The sequence below is a fragment of the Aedes aegypti genome, chromosome 3, assembly GCF_002204515.2.
Source record: "Aedes aegypti strain LVP_AGWG chromosome 3, AaegL5.0 Primary Assembly, whole genome shotgun sequence".
In the NCBI taxonomy this organism is placed as follows: domain Eukaryota; kingdom Metazoa; phylum Arthropoda; class Insecta; order Diptera; family Culicidae; genus Aedes; species Aedes aegypti.
In genome coordinates this window covers 316227977-316248410 of record NC_035109.1, presented here as the reverse complement: position 1 = coordinate 316248410, position 20434 = coordinate 316227977, and the positions used below count along the sequence as shown (strand labels likewise).

The 20434-nt window shown below is 34.9% G+C and overlaps 1 protein-coding gene across 13 annotated transcripts in view; it reads left to right on the top strand.

The window, feature by feature from the left end:
- The window catches only part of LOC5567355 (sodium channel protein para), a 479280-nt gene that overhangs the window by 157229 nt on the left and 301617 nt on the right, over positions 1-20434 (top strand). For all 13 annotated transcript variants that reach the window (XM_021852350.1, XM_021852351.1, XM_021852343.1 and 10 more), the window contains exon 7: positions 4289-4476. In XM_021852350.1, the coding sequence (XP_021708042.1) occupies positions 4330-4476 (147 nt within the window). In that variant the 5' untranslated portion in view covers positions 4289-4329. The remainder of the gene's footprint in view (positions 1-4288; positions 4477-20434) is intronic.

Below are 20434 nucleotides of genomic sequence, written 5' to 3'. Positions count from 1 at the left end.
AGACATGGATATTGATGAGGAATGCCAGTTACAATTCAAACGGCAGATTCCGGAAAAACTCCAAAATTATGGCGGGTTTCTGTCGGGTCTCTGTCTGAAGTTTTTCCAGAAATCCATAGGTTATACTAGAAATTCCACCAGCTATTCTTCCTTGGATTCTACCAGGAATTTTATTAATTATTCCTCTAGAAATCTATCCACAGTTTCAACCTGAAATTTCACCGGGGAAAATTCTTCAGGCATACGTTCTGATGGCATTCTTCCAGAAAGTCCTTCAAATGTTCATCTAGTAATTATTTAGGATTTCCTCCACTGATTCATTATTTTTGCAGCCCAATCAAAGATCAATCAAAAAATACCTCAAGTGATTTCTGCAGTAATTTTTTCGATGTTAACTCCAAGGCTGCCTGCAAGAATTCCTCCAGAGATAGCTATAACAATTTATTCAAAGATTCTTTCAGGAATTCTTCTAGAAGTTAGTTCCAAGGATTCCATCATGCATTATTCAGGAATCACATCACGAATTCTTTGAGACACTTCTCAAGAAATTCATCAGAAGTTAATTCCTCCAAGGATTTCACCAGGACTTTTTTTAGGGCTTCCTCCTAGGACTCCTCCTTATATTCCACTAGGAGTTGCTTCAGAAATTCCAAAAGGAATTTCTTCAGCGATTCTTTATTGTATTTTTTCTACAGAGTGCTTCAGGGATTTATCCAAAAACTTCCCAAGGGTTGTATAATGCTTCCTCCAAGTATTCCACCTAAAAATGCACCGAAGATTTATTTAGGAATCCCTCCAGCGAAACTTAAGGAATTTCTAAACAGATTCAATAATGATTCTTTTCTTGCGATTCCACCAGGAATTCCTTCAGAAATTCTTAAAGAGATTGCTCAATGAATCCCTCCCAAGAAATTAATACAGAAATTCCTTCAAAAATTCCACTAGGAATTGCTCCTATCAAAAATCTTCCAGTGATTTCCCTTGGAGTACCTTCAAAAAACCCTTCAGTATTTAATCCAAACATTCTTGTGGGGATTGCTTCAGGGAGTCCTACACGATTTTTGCTAGTAATTCCTTCAATAATTCCTACAGAAATACATGCCGAGATTTACTCCAGGAACTCTTACAGTGATTCGTCCCAAAATTTCTCCAAGGATTCATCAAGGAGTTTCTCCAGGGATTCCACCAGAAAACTTTCAGGGATACCACAAGAAATAATGCGAAAGAATTCAAACATTTTCCTACACGAATCCCGTGTGTAGGAAATTTCTTTAGAGATTCCGCTTGCAATTATTCGAGAGGTTCTCCCAGGTGATTCTCCTAGGATTCTTCTAGGGAATCTTCAATAAATTATTTTATAAATTCTTCCAGTGTTTCCTTCAAAGATTCTTCTTCTAATTTCTAACTTTGATGCTCTTACAGATTAACAACACTGCAGGATGTTATCAGTTAATTGGCATGGTCAAACGGGGAATCCTTACCTCAAATGTATAAATTTGAGCAATTTTGCTTATACGACAAACCAGCTGAATGTTTCATGGCGTGGATGGCGCACAACAGCAACGGGTAGTGGATCACCGGGCACAAGTCGAAATCTGGAATTATTGCTCTCTCTTGAAGATTAGCAGTTCCTCGGACCAGCAACTCAGGGGGCTTCTGGTATTTGTTTCTAACGGGATTGCTTCTTGACCACCAATGCTGATTTAATCACGAGTTGAAATCTTGAAGCGCGGGTCAACAGCTCCTCGGCTGATAGAATTTGCGGCGGCGATGACGATGGCTGGGTGAACGCAAACAAGCGGTGAACCGCAAAACGAGAATGACTCGCCCGACCGTGTTCACAGTTCGACCGCAAATTCTCCTGATGGACGGCTTCCTCTTCTTCTTCTTTTTCTTGGCGGCGGCAGCGGTGATGGCTTTGGCTTCGGATGGCATCTTCTCTCGCTCGCTTGACAGTTTGATTTGAGCGAAGCAAGACAAACAGGGGGGCCTCCGCTATCGATGTCTGTGTCTGAGAAGCACGCCCGGTCAGAGCAAGCCGATCTGTTGCCTGCTGAGATGCGATCCAATCGGAGAGTGAAAAGCAAATGACGTCAATTTTCCTCTAGCACCCCTATTTATGGATTTGCTTGAAATCAACTTTCTTTTTTAAAACAGCTATTAAACGTTTTGGACAGGTATGTGGGATTCAGTAAGTGAACGACATGAACCTTTGATGTCTTGTCTTTCGATTGAAGTGCTAATCAAGGTATTTCGTTAAACCAGCAAAAAGTTATAAACGTTTCAAATATTTAACGCTCTTGGTTTTGAAATTCCTATTTCACTCCTTATAGAGAAGAAAGACGTAGTTCTACGTAAAAAAAACTCCTGATGTAATCCCTGGAGAAGTTCCAAGTGGAGCATCTTAAAAGAAGTTCTGATGTAATCTCTAGAGGAACTTCTGAGGGAATATCTAGAGGAACTCCTGTTGAAATTTCTGAAGAAATTACTGATAAGAATCCTGAAGGAATTCCTGATGGAATCCCTAGAGGAACTCCTTATGCAATCCCTAAAAGAAATCCTGATACATTTCATTGAGGCAATCTTGATATAATCCCTAGAAGAATTTCAGGTTATATTTCTGAAGAAACTTCTGATGAAATCTTTAGAAAAACTCCTGATGGAATCCCTGGATAAATTCATGGTAAGATTCCTATATGAACTCCTGATGGAATTCCTGGAGGAGCTCCTGATGGAACCTTTGGAGGAATTCCAAAAGATATTATTGAAGGAACTCCTGATGAAATAATTCGAGGAACTCCTGATAAATTCCCTAGAAGAGTTTCTGATGGAATTTTTACAGGAACTCCTTATAAAATCCCTGGAGGAATTCCTGATAAGATTCCTGATAGAACTCCTTATAGAATCGTTAGAGCTACGGAGGACCTCCTTGATGAAGTGAACACACCAGAAGAGTAGCAACGGAACCACCGGGAAGACGAATGGAAAACGCCGAGAGCAGACAAAAGAACCGCGGACACTTTCTCGGATAGAAAAAACTTGAGGCGCGTGTACACAAGTCACTGGCTTTTTTGTAACTCCAAAATTATTGAATACAGTGTTGTCAGCTTCGACATTGTTTTTTTTTTCTCTTAAGCTAAGGTGGCTATACACTAAGGTGCTCATCCATTCCCAACACTCCTGATGGAATATTTGGAGGAATTCCTAAAGATATTCTTGAAGGAACTCCTGATGAAATCATTGGAGGATCCCACAATGAATTCCCTAGAAGAAATCCTGATGGAATTGCTATAGGAACTTTTGATTAAATTCCTGGAGGAATCCCTGATAGGATTACTGATGGAACTCCTGATAGAATTCTTGGAGGAACTCCTTATGATATCTCTAGAAGAACTCCTGATGGAATTCTTCCAGAAACTCCTGAATCCGGGATCCCTAGAAGAACATCTGATGAAATCCCCATGGAGTTCCTGGTGAAAGCTCTGATTGAATTCCTGGTGTAATCCTTACAACAACTTCTGATAGAAACTCCTGATCCTGAACCTTAAAAGGGATCTTCCCTTGGATGAATTCCTGATGAAATTCCTGATGGATTCCTTGTAGGAGTTCCTGGTACAATTCCTGGTGGATTTCCATATTATGGAATCATCTATAGAAATGCTGGTGTATTTGCTAAAAAATAGGTTAAAGATTGTGGGAAAACTTCAGTCGAATGTATAAAAACGACTTAATAGCGCACATTTGCTAGGTCACCATGTCGTCGCGTCGTCGCTATTTTCATAGCATTTTGACTTCATATTTTCACGCATTTTAACTTGCCACCTATCTGCATCCTCAGTCAAATCGGTTTCACGAACTGTCAGATTGGTTCGTCAAGCAGTCCATGACTGTGTGTGAATCCAAACACAGCATCAACCGGGGGGCAGAGTCAATGTTGGTCAAACCGTCTGAGCGTCTGTGGGGTGCATAAGTAAGTGCATAAGTTTTCAGTGTCGTGTACTAGACAATTATCTTTTCGCATTCGAACAACGCGAAACGAACACGATTGTTTTTGATTTTGTCGCTCGCTCCACAGGAGCATGCAACAGAATCATCACACACTATATTTCATATTACCGAACATTAAATCAATTGAGTAAAAACAATATAATGATTTATGAAGAGTTTCTTGGTTCCACGATAGCTTGATAACTAAAATAGTAATTGATAAAATCTCAAATATATTTGAATAGTTAAACTACAACCTACTAACCCAATCCAATGTTCTTCTCCTTTCTTTCCCGCACAGGCCTTGGAAATCTGAGGCTCTCATTGTTGGCCATATAGACAATGACCGAAGACTCCGATTCGATATCTGAGGAAGAACGTAGTTTGTTCCGTCCTTTCACCCGTGAATCATTAGCAGCAATCGAGAGACGCATCGCAGATGCCGAAGCAAAACAGCGCGAATTGGAAAAGAAGCGAGCCGAGGGGGAGGTAAGCCACCAGATTCGACCGTGTTCTGGTCATGTTTTTTTTTATTGCATTTCAGTTTTTCGCTCCTTCTCTCTAACAGACATATAAATATTTCCTAGAACACTAACCAGCTCTAGACAATACTGCCGCTATACTGCTTTACATAAAACGCTTTCAATGCCTCCCACTGTGTACCCCTTCCCTGCGTTCATACCAAACTTGAAACTGAAATTTAAATAGTTCTCCCAAATGCCTTACCACCCCCTTGCTTTTTGCAGCACCCAAGCTTTCGCTTTGATGTAATTTTGTCTGCCCTGGCCTTCTTTTTGTGTATATTCTCTTCTATCTCGCTCTCTGTTATTTCCATATCTGTGTTATTTCCGCTACTCAACGCTTTGATGCTCAATAGGAAAAGAAGTACAATTCTAGAAAAAAAAATACCATCATTCGCAAGTAAACATTCAAAATTTTGTCCCTTCTCGTTCATTCTCGTTAATCCTTCCTCTTCAGACCCATTTCGTTCTCATGCTCAGTATCATCATTCTTTTGTGTAGGAAATAAGGTCATAACCTGCGTGTCATCATCTTTGTACATATTATTTTTAATGTTGAAATACTTTTTTTTGTTTTCTTTTTTAAATATATTTATTTGTAATTACCTAATGTCTTATTCGTAATATCATCTGAAGCAAGTGTCGTTGCCACAGCACTTCAACGGAGGATCGTAATTGATGTTGATGATGCCCATTTGAATACTGCAAAGATTTAATTCTGTTAAAATGATGATATAGAATATAAGAGTCACATCCCATTGATGCCTTTTTTTCTCTGTGTGTCAAATACATCGTCGCATATTGACTTTCTAAAATATTGTAGAAGTCAGAAATGAATAGTCTTGCGGGCACTGCACTGCTTTTAATTTGTATAGGATTTTGACATTTACTGGCCTTATTGTTTTCAATTTTCAAGGAAGTCTGAAAGAAAGAGGTAGGTTTTTTTCAGAGCCATATAATATTATATTTTTAATCACGTCAATCTACCATGAAACTGTTCCGCTTTCCTGCTTTGAGAATGACGATTTTTGCAGCACGAGTTGTACATTTATCCTACGAAGAGAGCTGAAAAAATCGATTTCTGCAACATTTTTGCAATTTCGTGAAAGACCACTTGAGGGTATAAAAAACTATATCGGGATGCATTCACCGTTGCGTAATATCAAAACGCATCTGATTTTAGTTGCGTAATGACTATAACGACACTTCATCATTTAGTGCAGGAAAGTAGGCTGTTTCGTGACAGATTAGCGTAATGAATAACAGCCTATTACAATATGCAAACGCATTAATGGGCTCTGCACGAGAATCATTCTCTCTCTTTCACTCTTCCACAAAATCAGTTCACAACAAGGAAAGTGAACGTCAGCATTCCATACAAAATCAGCCATTCCATGAAAAACCGAGCTAGTGGGTCACCAAATTCCGTGAATATTTACTATTATGTTCCTTATCCAAAATAAGGATACACGTGTTTTTTGATTTTTTGATTAGGGTACCATTTCCAAAACAAGGTGACCAGACTCTGCTTATTTTTTAAATAATCATAACTTTTGAACCGCTTGACCGATTTTCATTTTTTTGGATGAAATGTGAGCTAAAAATTTTGACTTTTCAAAAATATATATATAAAATTACATACAATTTTTTTTACATGAAAATTAAACAAAAATTTCTGTTTTTGCTTGTTTTGAAGCCCTTGGGACAAAAAGGACTATTGCTGTTCTCATTTTTTTTTCAAAGCTCAGAAAATTTTACGTTTACTGTAAAATTTTCAGCGATGTGTGCTTTTTAGTTTTTATATATTTTTTGGAAATAAAAAATCAGTCACAGACGTATCGGCACAGCGCATTAGATTTTTTATTTTTAAGAAATCATAACTTTTGAACAGCTCAATCGATTTCTAATCTTTTTTATGGAAGGAAAGCTTAAGATTTCAACTTTCTGTAAAAATATAAAACTCTGAAAACATTTTTTTACATGTAAATATATAAAAATTTCTAGTTTTTTGGTTTTTTCGGTTCTGGGACCAAAGAGGGTATTACTGTTCTCAATTTTTCTCGATACTTCAGAAAATTTTACGTATACCTTCAAATTTTCAGCGAGTTTTTTAGTTTTTGAGATATATTTTTTTTGTGAAATTAAAAAATTAGGTATCCCACAATGATAGATTATTTAAAATTCAAGTGAACTTTGATAAAACACAGCTAATACTGACTTGTATTTATCAATCAACTGGAGTTTTAGGAAATTCATAAATAAATGGAAGAAGGTAAAATTAGGTAGGGAAGATCAGTAAATAAAAACAAATCTAACTCAAATTCGATATCTTTTATTTTTATCATATATTTGTCTCACTGTAAATAAGCAGTACGATTAGCATAGTTTAACACTTTTTTTTTGAGAACCTTCAAAACACTAACAAACGGAATTTTTTTTATTTTTATTTTCAGGTAATAAACCATTTGTGTGAAATTTTATATATTTCCTGAAAAGCCTTTATTCTTTAGTCTTTAGCTTTAATTTCGTAGAAGAAAATTGAAAATCGATTAAACGGTTCAGAAGTCATATATTTTTTAAATAAAAATTTTTGCAAAGTAGCGATTTTTTTCGTCACCCTATTTCGGAAATGGTCACCCTAATCAAAAAAAACAAAAACACGTTTATTGTTATTTTGGATAAGGAAGAAAATAGCAAACTTTCATGGAATTCAGTGACCCACTAGATCGGTTTTTCATGAAATGGCCGAAATCAAAACAGTACAAAGTCCTAATCAGTTCATGAGAGTAGGCCGTGTCATGGCCGATAGCATGATGAAAAACAGCCTACTACGATGAGAAATTGCAAAATTTATCATTATGCAACAAGTTAAATTATGCTGTTACAGCACAAGTAGTTCATGTATAGAACGAGGATTGCCGAGTAAATAATGTTTGGGCACAACATCAGTTACATCCTACCTTTGATTGGTAAGAATAAAACATCACAGCCTAACAAATATACTTCTTTAACTTTTTCATTGTACATCCCATAGCACCGGATATTTGACAGGAATCTTGGAATTAATATCGCTTGTAGCAGAGGTGGTACTTTTCGTAGATACTTGTCAATGGAAAAATGATTGTGTGGTGCATTTGTTAGTCTGTGATATATAGAACGGTCATTCCGGATATTCGAAGTTTGGTTTGTAGAGCGAAACCACCGGCTTTAGTGGAAAGAGCATTGTTGCCAGTTTTTGGGCCTTATACATTGATTAAGACATCACCAACTTAAAAAGTTTCTGGGTCATTCCATAAAAGCTTCCAAGAAAATTCATACGGCTCATTCCACAAAAAAGTACAAACATGTAATCGACCATCACTGACTGCAACCATATTTTGGTCAAAGCTTCATTAACTGGATTTGTTAAAAATCAAATTTTTATGTCAATCAGACCACCTCCCCGGCCATTGGACCACCCCCTGCGATTGCAAATTTGACAAATATCTATGCTTGTTTTTAAATTATGAATCGTGGTTTACGGCCAACCAGCCGAGTGGAAGTTTAACAACTACCGAAAAGCTAAACATTACATATAATTTGCAATTGGATTAGATGGACAAATTGATGTGAAGATTTGCGAAAAAGTTACACGTCTTCTCAGTGAGAATCGAACTCACGACTCCCCGATCTCTAGTTGGGGCGCGTTAACCACTACGCCATGAGAGGACTCATGAACGCAGAAGTTAACCTGAATTCGATTTCAGCTCAATAATCACGTGGTCCTCTTTCGCAAAGTGCACCTCTTTCGGAAGAATTAGATGCCCATCTAAACACAACGCTTTCTATATATATCCAATGCCTAGCCCGAGAGCGCATTGTTTTTTAGGTATAGGAATAGCACACTACACTAGCCAGCAACTGCGCTGGCTGAGGTTTCTATTGTGTGGGCTTCCAATGGGTCGCGACGTTCTCAAACGACCGGTTACGGAACATGAGTCCGTTGCTCGATAAATACTTGTTTTTAAATTATGAATCGTGGTTTACGGCCAACCAGCCGAGTGGAAGTTTAACAACTACCGAAAAGCTAAACATTACATATAATTTGCAATTGGATTAGATGGACAAATTGATGTGAAGATTTGCGTTGTGTTTGGATGGGCATCTAATTCTTCCGAAAGAGGTGCACTTTGCGAAAGAGGACCACGTGATTATTGAGCTGAAATCGAATTCAGGTTAACTTCTGCGTTCATGAGTCCTCTCATGGCGTAGTGGTTAACGCGCCCCAACTAGAGATCGGGGAGTCGTGAGTTCGATTCTCACTGAGAAGACGTGTATTTTTATATTTTTTCGGACTGAATTAAGTCCGAATTTTCTGTATAAAATTCCAAATTTCCAAAAAATGAATGAAATCAATAAATACTCAATTGACGAAATAACGATTCAAAGTTTCAAAAACAATAATAAGTATATTTGGAAACACTGTCTCCTAAAAATATATTTTTTGATCTTCTTTTACGACTTACTTCAAAAGTGCCAAAGCTCATTTTATCTATGTCTAACATTTTCGATAATATACATTGAAGAATGTAACCAAATTATGGGTTTTTGTCAAATTTGATATCAATGTGATGATCCTATGGGCCAAGGGGTGATCCAATTGGTATGCAAATTTGTCTTTTTGCATGTTTTAAGACAATGAACTTGTGCTGTTGACATGTTGGTATAGAATGAACCCATTTGTGTATTCGACGTTCTCAAATTTTACTGAAAGGACATACCCTTGAGTCTAATTTGTAAAATGCAGAAGTTTTGCGTAAATCGGACTACCCCTCAGCAAATAGACCTCAGCTTCGATTTCTAAAAACTAATAAAGTTTCATGTTTTCTTTGGTTTCGTTAACTTATATGTCTAAGGGCCGATGTATTCACCTTCGCTTAGGTCTTAAACCTAGTTCAATCATATGGGTAAACGTGGTTTACGGCTTAAGCGAAGGTGAAGAAATCGGCCCTAATACAATAAAATTGGAACTAACATTTTTGTACTTCATTTTTCATTTAAGGAAAGAAGAAATGAAGAGCAATAAGCTGTTTTGGTTGCGGTGTTGCCAAATATATTGTTTTTCTTTCTTAATCTTATGGCAAATACCTTTTTTCTCAAAATGAGTTCAATTCGATTGGAAAAATCACAATTTTATTGTGTGAACCGGATTTTTTTCAAATTAAAAATACTTGAGCCATTTTCAGCAGAGCTACAAATTATATTGAGAATTAAAACTACAAAAAATACCATTTTGCAACGTTGATGAAGATGCCCACAGAATCCTAAGCTTACATTAGCGAATCCAAATATTCAGTTTATTTAAACATAGAATATCCATTTTTGGATCATTCGCAGAATAAAAATCATCTTGCTAAAGCTAATAACATGGAAACTCTTTGCAGTGTTGCCAGCCCACATATTTTGTTGAATGTATTACAAATCAGATTAAATTTGTGTGTATAGCCATTCAAATTGATGTTCTGTTGATTTCAACACATTATTTGATGGCAGTGTTGCCAAATAGAAATTGCATCAAGCTTAGAGAAAAAAAAATCATGCATCAAGCTCCTATGCCGCGGAGGGATTCGATTTAAGCAAAACTTTAACTTTACTTTTTTAACATATTCGTCCCTATTCTGCGCGGCGTGTGAGGTGACACAAGTCGAATGAGGTGACAATTGTCGACTCGCTCCCATTTGATTAACATTAGTCGTCTCACGTCACTCGCGGTGAGAGCGACTCGTCTCGACTCACACGCCGCGCAGAATAAGCACAATTGGACCCAACGAAATGATTCGAAGAAAATTTGATCAAACTCCGTTGTGATTGTGATAGGGTCATAAAGCCCTGTCCCACTTTTAGTACCAAAAGCTTAAGTAGAGGCCAAAAACACATATGTACTCAATTTTAAAATGCTCTCGTTTGTTCAAGTGCAGCAAACATTTTTTTTTTTTCAGATTCTTTAGATTTTGTTACATCTTTTAGTTTGAACTCAAATTTTGGGTGTATTTTGTTTTCCGTGTCTTTTCCGAAATGTCATATAGAATCACGAACCAATGAGAATATATACTCATTGAAGAACAACCCCAGTGTTAAAAATTAAAACTCCTTGGCGTTTTTGTCGACTAAGTGATCGTCATACATGATCAAAAGTGTTAAGGTTCAAATTTGGACACATTTTTAAAATTAAAGTTTCAATATGGTATAGCCGTTATTTGAGCCGGAAAATTTGCCAAAGTAGTGATAAATGATACTGAAAGTCTCATTCGATGTGAAGGACACTAATCCTCTCCTCGCTACTGAGGACAATTTAAAGTCCGAAAAGTAATTTGTTACAATGCCATGAGTAATGAGGACAGGTAGCCTTCCAGTTGTCGCACGGTTGGCCACTGCCAGAAGCACCACGCTGATGCCTTGTACGAGAACCAAGGTTTTACCATTTGCATTTTACAAAATATAACAGCGCGACAACTAAAGTGTTAATGGTCTAGTAGACCTATTCCGGTTGCGCAAGTCTATTAAATAGTTTCGATAGTTGATTGACTGAAAACTTCACTCTAGTCAGCTAAAGACCAGGGTCGGGATCAACTTGATTTTCTTACGGTATACGACTGATAGTAGGACATCTGTCGAGTACCGTAATCTGGGGGCAAATTGATCACTGGGTCTAGTTTGATCAGGTCGGTACCAAAAAACATTTTCTTCCAAAGATGCTGATTTTCTAGATTTTCTAGTTTATAGATGTCTAATGAGGATTTTGTACTATTTCATTTTTATTAGAGTTTTGCATAGAAAAATTCACAATTTTTGAAGGTGTAAGCAATACAGTTGGAAATGTCGATGCCAAACAATCCAGCGGTGCTATGCCTACATGATAATTTTGAGTGTTAAAAATGTTGTGTAGGCTTAAGTATGAACTACTCAAAATATTTTTGATACTATACAGCAGAGCAAATACAAATTGACACTTATATTGAGCTGTTCGGTAATCCAATCCGCATGGTTATTAAATTAATTAACTCATTACGCGTGGTAAAGATGGACAAAATATGGGTGAAATTATGAAAAAAAAAATCCACGTTTCATAATTTCACCCATAATTTGTCCATCTTTACCATTCGTAATGAGTTAATTAATTTAATAACCATGCGGATTGGATTACCGAACAGCTCAATATAAGTGTCAATTTATATTAGAGTGTTACTGCCTCTCTGTAGTAGTCATGTCGTCACTTGAGTGAGAACGACACGTTGATAGCCTTCCCACATCTTTACTCTTCCACAATTCAGTTGTTGTGGAAGCGATGCAGGTACTATAGGCAAACAGTTTCAACACTAAATAAATCGCACTCGCTCCTTCCGCGTGTGTAGGAACATGAGATGGATGGATATGGGTTATGAAAGGGGTCCGCGTGGTCTGTAGGGATTTAAATTCTAAACTTGTAACCAACTCAGTTATTGGGTCACCAAGTGGCTCGGTAGCTTAGTTGGTAAAGCGCTCGTCTAGCATACAAGAGTCCTGGGTTCAAATCCCAGCCGAGCACGTGGATTTTTTTCGAAATTTCACCCATAATTTGTCCATCTTTACCACGCCTAATGAATTAAGTAATTTAGAGCAAATACAGTTTTTTGCTCATAAAACCGTTTAAACTCGAATTATGTGCTTATATCAAAGCGAAATTGCCTACATTTAGGCGTATCAGGCAAATATTCAAAGTTTAATTTTGCAATAAACTGATCAAGTACTCGAGTTATAAGAATTTTGACATCATTTTCAGATTCAGGAGACCCAAATTAAGTAGATAGGGATTTTTTAATTTTAAAATCTGCTTTTTGATATGGTGATCAATTTCACCCCAATGTGTCATTTTAATGTTTTGATATTAAATCCATTTTTATGATATGTTAAATATCATTCCACTGAAAAGCGATTGCATAAAGATGATAAAGATCAATGGAGTACTGGTTTTGTCGAAATTTATTTGACAATATTTGAATTCCGAAGGATAACACAACAAAAAGTTGTGAAATAGTGATCAATTCGCCCCCGGATTACGGTACTGATTCTTCGAGAAATTTCCAAAGGAAGCGTTCAGGTATTCTTTCAGAATCTACTCTTGGAATTTTTGCAGATATTACTCCAATGATTCTTCCAGATATACTTCCAGGTGGTTTCTTAATGTTTACTCCAAGAATTTCTTCAAGGAAGCCTCCGGATACCTTAAAATTCCCTTAAGAGATGTTTAGGAATCCTGTTTATATTCCATTCTTTGAACTTTTGATTCACTTTGGCAGAGTTTTCTTTTCACTTCTTCTTCTTCTTTCTGGCGTTACGTCCCTACTGGGACAGAGCCTGCTTCTCAGCTGTTCTTATGAGCACTTCCACAGTTATTAATTAAGAGCTTACTATGCCAATGACCATTTTTGCATGTGTATATCGTGTGGCAGGTACGAAGATACTCTATGCCCCGGGGAAATCGAGAAAATTTTCAACCCGAAAAGATCCTCAACCGGTGGGATTCGAACCCACGACCCTCAGCTTGGTCTTGCTGAATAGAATTCTTTTGCCTATTGAGTTTATATTTGGCCTCAATTCTAACCGTACTGAAGTACTAGTTTTTGCAAAGTTTCAGATAATTTAGTCGACTAAAACCCCCCATGAAAAAGGGAATCATGGGACTGCCCTAGTATGTAGCTCTTTACGCTAGTTCCTGAACGATTTCCTGAAAGAATTTTAAGAAGTCCAGTTGGAATTTATATTTATATTTCACAAAAAAATCCGTAAAAATCTTTCGAAAGATCTTTAGAGAAATTCACCAAGATGGAATATGGAATAATTCCAGTATTTCAATCAATAATTATTATTGATGAAATATATTGAATAATTTTCAGAAAGGAGGATGAACTTTGCGAGGAATTCTCTACCCTTGAAGCAGTTCCTGAAGTATTTCATAATTCAAGAAGAGAACCTGAAACAAAGGTTCTCAATCTTTTCGAAATGACAGCTCCCTTTGAATTCCTACAACTTTTGAGGAAAGTGTACCCTTGGTATTGTAGAACATCTATATAAAAAGTATTCTGATTGTTCTTAAATAAGATCAGGAGCAAGTGAACACGACGAGAAAGGAATACAATTAAATTACAATCAAGCTAATGTGCTTAAAATGGTCCTTCAAAAAGAGAGCTCAATAAGAGTCTTATAGTCAAGAATCATGGTTGTATGAGAATAACATATTCTGTTACATACTAAGAAAAAACTTACATAAAATGTGACGTAATTTCGTGGTAAGCAAAATACTTGATGTAAAATATGAAAAGACGTTAATTTGATTTGTTTAATCAAACTCAAAAATATGTCATACTTCTTAAATTACGTTCAATGTGATTGAAAGTTTGTGTGATCCGAACAATATTCCGTTTAATGTGACGGAAAATTACATCATATGTAACTTAAATTTACGCAATTTAACTTACTTTAATATGAGGAGCACATATGACGTAAATTTCAATTATTTTTCTATGTGTGTAGGTTTGAATCATTGATATGACAAAAATCTTCCAAAAATTAACTAGATACTCGAAAGATGCCATCAAGAATATTTCCCCAATTCCACTTCTAATATTATCTGGAATACTTAGGAAAGAGTATTGCAGGAACACCACTGAGCCATTAACCAAAGATGAGACCAAGAATCTACTGGAAAGATTGCAAAAGTTCTCCTAATATTTTCTCTCACGGGGAGTGTAATTAATGAAGGAAATCGGAAAGCACTGCCCTTCTACGCCTACTTGTCCCATGTTTTATGTAAACCTTATGGACAGCGGGACAAATATGCGTAGAACGGCTGGGTATATGCTGGCTGGGTAAACAAACTACAAAAATATGAATTTTAAACGTGACGTAAATTTCATGTCAGGCAAAACACTATTAGAAAAAATTTAATCACGTAATTTTGATAGTACATGCACTTAAAAATGCGTTACACTTGTAAAATTGCATCGGATATGACAGAAAAGTTGTACGGCTTCCCTCATGCCCAAATACCCACAATTCTTGAAGGAATTCTTGAACTACCTTGTAGAAAATCATGAATTGATCCGTAGAGTTATTGTTGAAACAATTCTCCAAAATTTTTGGAAAATTAACCGAATAATTTTCTAAAAAAATCTGAATTAGTTTCATGAAAACCACTGAATGAATCCCTACACACTTAAAAAAATCGTGTTATTTTACATCGTACATACCCGACATGTTGAAACAGGTAAAATTACGTAAATTTTATTTTCATTTTCCGTCACATTGTACTTAATTTTGTTCGATTCACAAGACTTTTTATTCACTTTGGACGTTATTTAACTGGCAACGAATTTTTAAGTGGAAATACTATAGAACTTACATGATTTACTTTTTTATACCGAGTGTTTTGCTAAAACGTACATAACGTAATTTTATTTTATTTTTCATATTGTTGAATAATTTCTGTGGGATTACATTAGATAGCCATGGAGATCGTTTATTGAGGCAAAAATTCAATATGATAAATTAATGATAATAATAGTAAATCTTGACTGTGCAAAATGAAACAATTTTTCTGAATTTCGGTGAATATTTTCGCAAGATTTTTTCAAATTCCAGACAAAATATGCTATTTGTATTGTAATGCGATAATTCGAAGATGTTTCTACTTAAATGTTTCTGCTGAAACCACTTTCATTTTGAAATGATACTGAAGGCAATCTGTAGTAAATTAAACCTTCCTCGAAACTTTTTAACCCTTAAGGCCCAAGTCAGTGGCGCGTCTGCAATGCGCGCGGGCTACTTTGATCGCAATTTTAACAAATTTGACCACTTTTTTCAAAATTCTAAACTCACTTGTCTCTTCGAAATTAAATGGAGATTATTTCTTGTGAAGAAACCATGTTCATAAAGTTATTAGATTTAGCTGGAATGTCTTTTGAGTGGTAAATGAAATGCCGAAAATATAAGACATTGCTTGCTATTTCATCTGATAGAAGCTGTTTGGGGGCATATTTTGAAAATTGGAAAACATCCATCGATAGATATTTCCTCAAGGATTATTCCTGTAAAAAAATATTTCCAATAAAATTAGGCAGGAATACGGGAATGTCTTTTAAACGCGATTTAAAAATCATCATTTTTCTCATAAAATTAGCCATCAAATTGCCAACGATAGCCATGCAACGATCGATGAATCAGGCATAGTTCATCCAAGTGGGCAAAATGAATTCTAGGAGTAATCCACGTTGCAGCTAATGGGAAACTTTCTGGTGGTTGATGAGTTTTGATGATAGAGATATTTTGTTTCTTGGATAAGTACAATTTCATGGTGAAAGTTCATAATGATACTTATTTCACTACTGGACTATCGCAAAAGTTTTTACAAGTGCGGGAACGCTAATGAAAGTGCGCGATAGCATCAAATCGAGTCAGTTACTTCAGCGGGACTATTCATCGCAGTCCAAAGAATAAATGATCTGAAGACACCACTATGATTCGAAGCAATCTCGCACTTTTATTCCCAGTTCAGCAGTGAAAGAAATATACAACAACTTGATAAAACTTTTGCGCGAGTTAGAATTGATTTGACGCTTCCACACTAATTATGATTTGCATGAGGGAACAGATGTCAACAATATATAAAATTATGCTTGATAAAACCTGCTAAGGAGGTGTTGTTATGTTCCATGCTTATTTGAAAATGATGAGTAAACTACCTATCTAACTGATGCTTTTCTGAAATAAATTTGACTACTCCAATTGCAATATTGAAATTATATGAAAATTCGCATGCCCACCCTAGCCGTTGAAGAAATGAACCGTTACTCTTTGAACGTGGCAAAGGATGGTATTACCATGGATGGTGGGTGCGCTCGTAAGACATGCAGTTGTTTGCCCCAAGATTATTTGGTTTTCTAATATGAAAGCATACATTTTTTTATATACCAATGAATTGCTGAGAAAATTTGCAATCTATTGGTGCTAATTATAAGGCTGAAAAATAAAATTCATAGCATACTTTTTAAATTTCCATTTCATGCGCAAATGATTTCCGCTGCAACAGCAGCGGGCCGTGGGAAGAAGGAATACGAAAAACCGACCAACAAGCGATAAATGAAATGTGTTCATCTAACTGTGAGCCATTTTGCTAATGATGTAGGATGGGTGATCTGTTGATATTGATATTGGTATCACGTGTTGATTACTTCGAGCCTCGAATTCTTGGATCAATTTTAATTTTATCTGCAAATTGTTCTGAACAAATCTTCTTAATTTTGTTGAATAAAATATATTGGGGGATTAGAGTTTTCTAAATTAGTAAATAATACGTCATAAGTCATTTTTAATTTCAGAGCGGTCGGTTCTCAGCTTGCTCCTGGCGATCAACATGCTCGTGCTGTATGTATCGAGCGAGCGTGCTTGTGCGGAATGTACTAAGTATACGATGCAACTGATCTTGAATTAAATATTTCATATTACAATTGGCATTGGAAATTCCAAGTAAATATTTGTATCTCATGGCTTTCTAAGTGGTATGCCCGAAATTCATTGAAAATATTCTAATTGTTTGTGGCTGAGAACTTTGGACAGACAATTTGAATGTGATTATTGGGAATTTGTTGAATATTTTCCAATTACTGGTAGACACTGAAAAAGGCTGCAATATGAAAAGATGATTGCTTAAAAAGTCTTTGATAAAGTGTACAATATTTTGAAATACATCGAGTTGAAAACAAACAAAGCTATGACAAGAACACTATTTGTATGACATGTAGGTTTATTAAAATAAATCCTAATAATATTTGAGATTTTTATGGAATAATTTGAATATTTCCGAATACCTGATGACAAATGGGCATTCCAGACAAATATTTGAATGAGATGAGGAGCTTTACCAACATTTTGAGTAATACATTACATTCAAATGAAATAAGGGTTTCTAAAAAAAACGGTTCAATGTATAAACGAAATGAGTATTTTCTAGTAAACTCTCGAATATTTGAATGCTCTCTCGAAACATTCGCATTTTTTCAGCAACTTAGAAATACTTGTGTTTTGTGGAATTCTTTAAATTATTCTGAATATTTGATGGCGATTGAGAATTTCTGACTTATATTTGAATGAGATTAGAATATTAGAAAATTTCTGAAAAAATAGAGTATCTCGTCAGTGATATTTGCATAAAAGGAATGTTTTAGAAGAAATTCTGAATGCATGATTGAGATAAGTATTTTTTTAACGCAATTTTAAATAAGACGTCTCAATATTATATGAATATAATTAAATAAATTATTTAAACAATATATGCTCCTTTTTTAAGAATTACCGCTGAATGTTTGACTGAGATGAGAATATTTTGAATGACTCCGGAATAATTCAGTTATTTATGAAAATTTTGAATATTTCTGAATATTCGATGTTATTTGAGAACTTCTGGCAAATATTTTAATGCGATGAGGATTTTGAAAAAAATAAGTATAACAAAATATTTAAATGCAATGAGTTTCTCGTGAATAATATTCATATATGGTTTCTGAATGAAATTTTGATAAATGTATGACTAAGATGAGTATTTTTATTTCACTTCAATATTTAAAATATCATGGAGTTCTTTGGAAAAAATCCGAATTATCGATGGCAATATAAAATTTCTGACAAATATTTTGATGAGATGAGGATTTTTACGAAAATTCTGAGAAATATAAGAATGCGATAAGTATCTCGTAAACAACATTCGAATAAGACTGAATTTCTAAAATAAATACGGTATCTTGCATGAATGATACGAGTGTTTTCTAAATAACTCTCGACTATTTGAATGATCTCTGGAATCTTCCGCATATTTTCGAATATCTGCGAATTTCAAAGATTCTGACAAATTTTTCAATAAGATAAGAATATAAGAAAATTTCTGAATAATAGGAGATAAACATCTCGAAAGTAATATTTGCATATAAAGAAGTGTTTCAAAAGAAATTCTGACGAGAATGGGATAGATATTTTCTCAATATAATTTCAAATGATATGAGTGTCAGAAAATTTCTTAATAATATATGAATAAGATGAGTATCTCATGAATGACAATTGAGTTATATGCTTTTTACAGGAATTCCGCTAAATGTATGACTAAGATGAGTAATTTTTTAATTACTCCGGAATACTCGAATAATTTATGAAATACTTTGAACAGTCACGAATTATCGATACCATCATGCCAATCGAAAATTTCTGACAAATATTTTAATGAGAAGAGGATTCCAAAATATTTCTGAAAAAAATATAAATGTGATGGGAATCTGTAAATGATATTAAAATTATAGAAAGGTTTCTTGAAGACATTCTGAGAAATGTGTAAATGCGCTGAGTATTTTTTCAGTAACTTCTAAATTCTTGAGTGTTTTGTGGAATTCTTCAAATTATTCTGAATACTTGATGGTGATTGAGAATTTCTGGCATATATTTGAATAGAATATTAGACAATTTCTGAAAAAAAAAATTGGAGTATCTCGTCAGCGATATTTGCATATAAGGAGTGTTTTAAAAGAAATTTTTGAAGAAAGCATGAATGAGATAAGTAGATTATTTTTATAAATCAATTCTAAATAAGACGAGGATACTAGTAAATATCCATATAATATATGAATAACATGAAAATCTTTTGAATGATATTCAAGCAATATAAGTGTTAAATAACTTCCGCTGAATGTGTGACTGAAATGAGAATCTTTAAATTGACTCCGCAATATTTTAGTAATTTATGAAAACTTTGAATATTTCCGAATACTCCATACCTATTTAGTACTTCTGTTAAATATTTTAATAAGATGAGGATTCCAGATAATTTCAGAAAAAAATATATGAGTGAAGGGGCCTAGATAGCCGTAGCGGTAAACGCGCAGCTATTCAGCAAGACCAAGCTGAGGGTCGTGAGTTCGAATCCCACCGGTCGAGGATCTTTTCGGGTCGGAAAATTCTCGACTTCCCAGGACATCAAGTATCTTCGTACCTGCCACACGATGTACGCATGCAAAAATGGTCATTGGCATAGTAAGCTCTCAGTTAATAACTGTGGAAGTGCTCATTAGAATACTAGGCTGAGAAGCAGGCACTGTCCCAGTGGGGACGTAACGCCAGAAAGAAGAAGAATATGAGTGAAATTTCTCGTGAATGTTATTTATATACGATAAGGGTTTCCTGATGAAATTCTGATGAATGTATGAATGAGATGAGTATTTTTAATTGACTGTAATATTTGAAATATAATAAAATTTGTTGAAAAATCTGGTCTTGATAGCAATTGAGAATTTCTTACAAGCATTTGAATAAGATGAGGATTCCAATATCTGAATAACATATAAATGAAATGCGTGTCTTGTTATTTGAATTACATAATGGTTTCCTAAAGAAATCCTGAAAAATACATGAATGAGATGAGAATTTTATCAATGACTCTGGAATACTTGAGTGTTTTATGAAATTCTTTCAAGTGTTCCGAATACTTGATGCCAATTGAGAAATTCTGACATATGCTTGAATGATATTAGGATATTATAAAACTTCTATTTTATGCATAAAAAAAGTGTTTGACAAGAAGTTTTGAAGAATGCATGCATGAAATAAGTATTTTTTGTTTCATTTAATTTAAAAAAAATTCTAGAAAATGTATTGATACTATAATAAAATAAATATCTCGTGAATGATATTCAAACAATATAAGTACTTTTTTTAGAATTTCCGCTAAATACGACTGGGACGAGAATCTTTTCAATGACTCCGGAATATTTCAGTAATTTATGAAAACTTTGAATATTTCTAAATTTTTGATGCCAATTGAGAACTTCTGGCAAATATTTTAATGAGATGAGGATTCTAGAAAATTTTAGAATA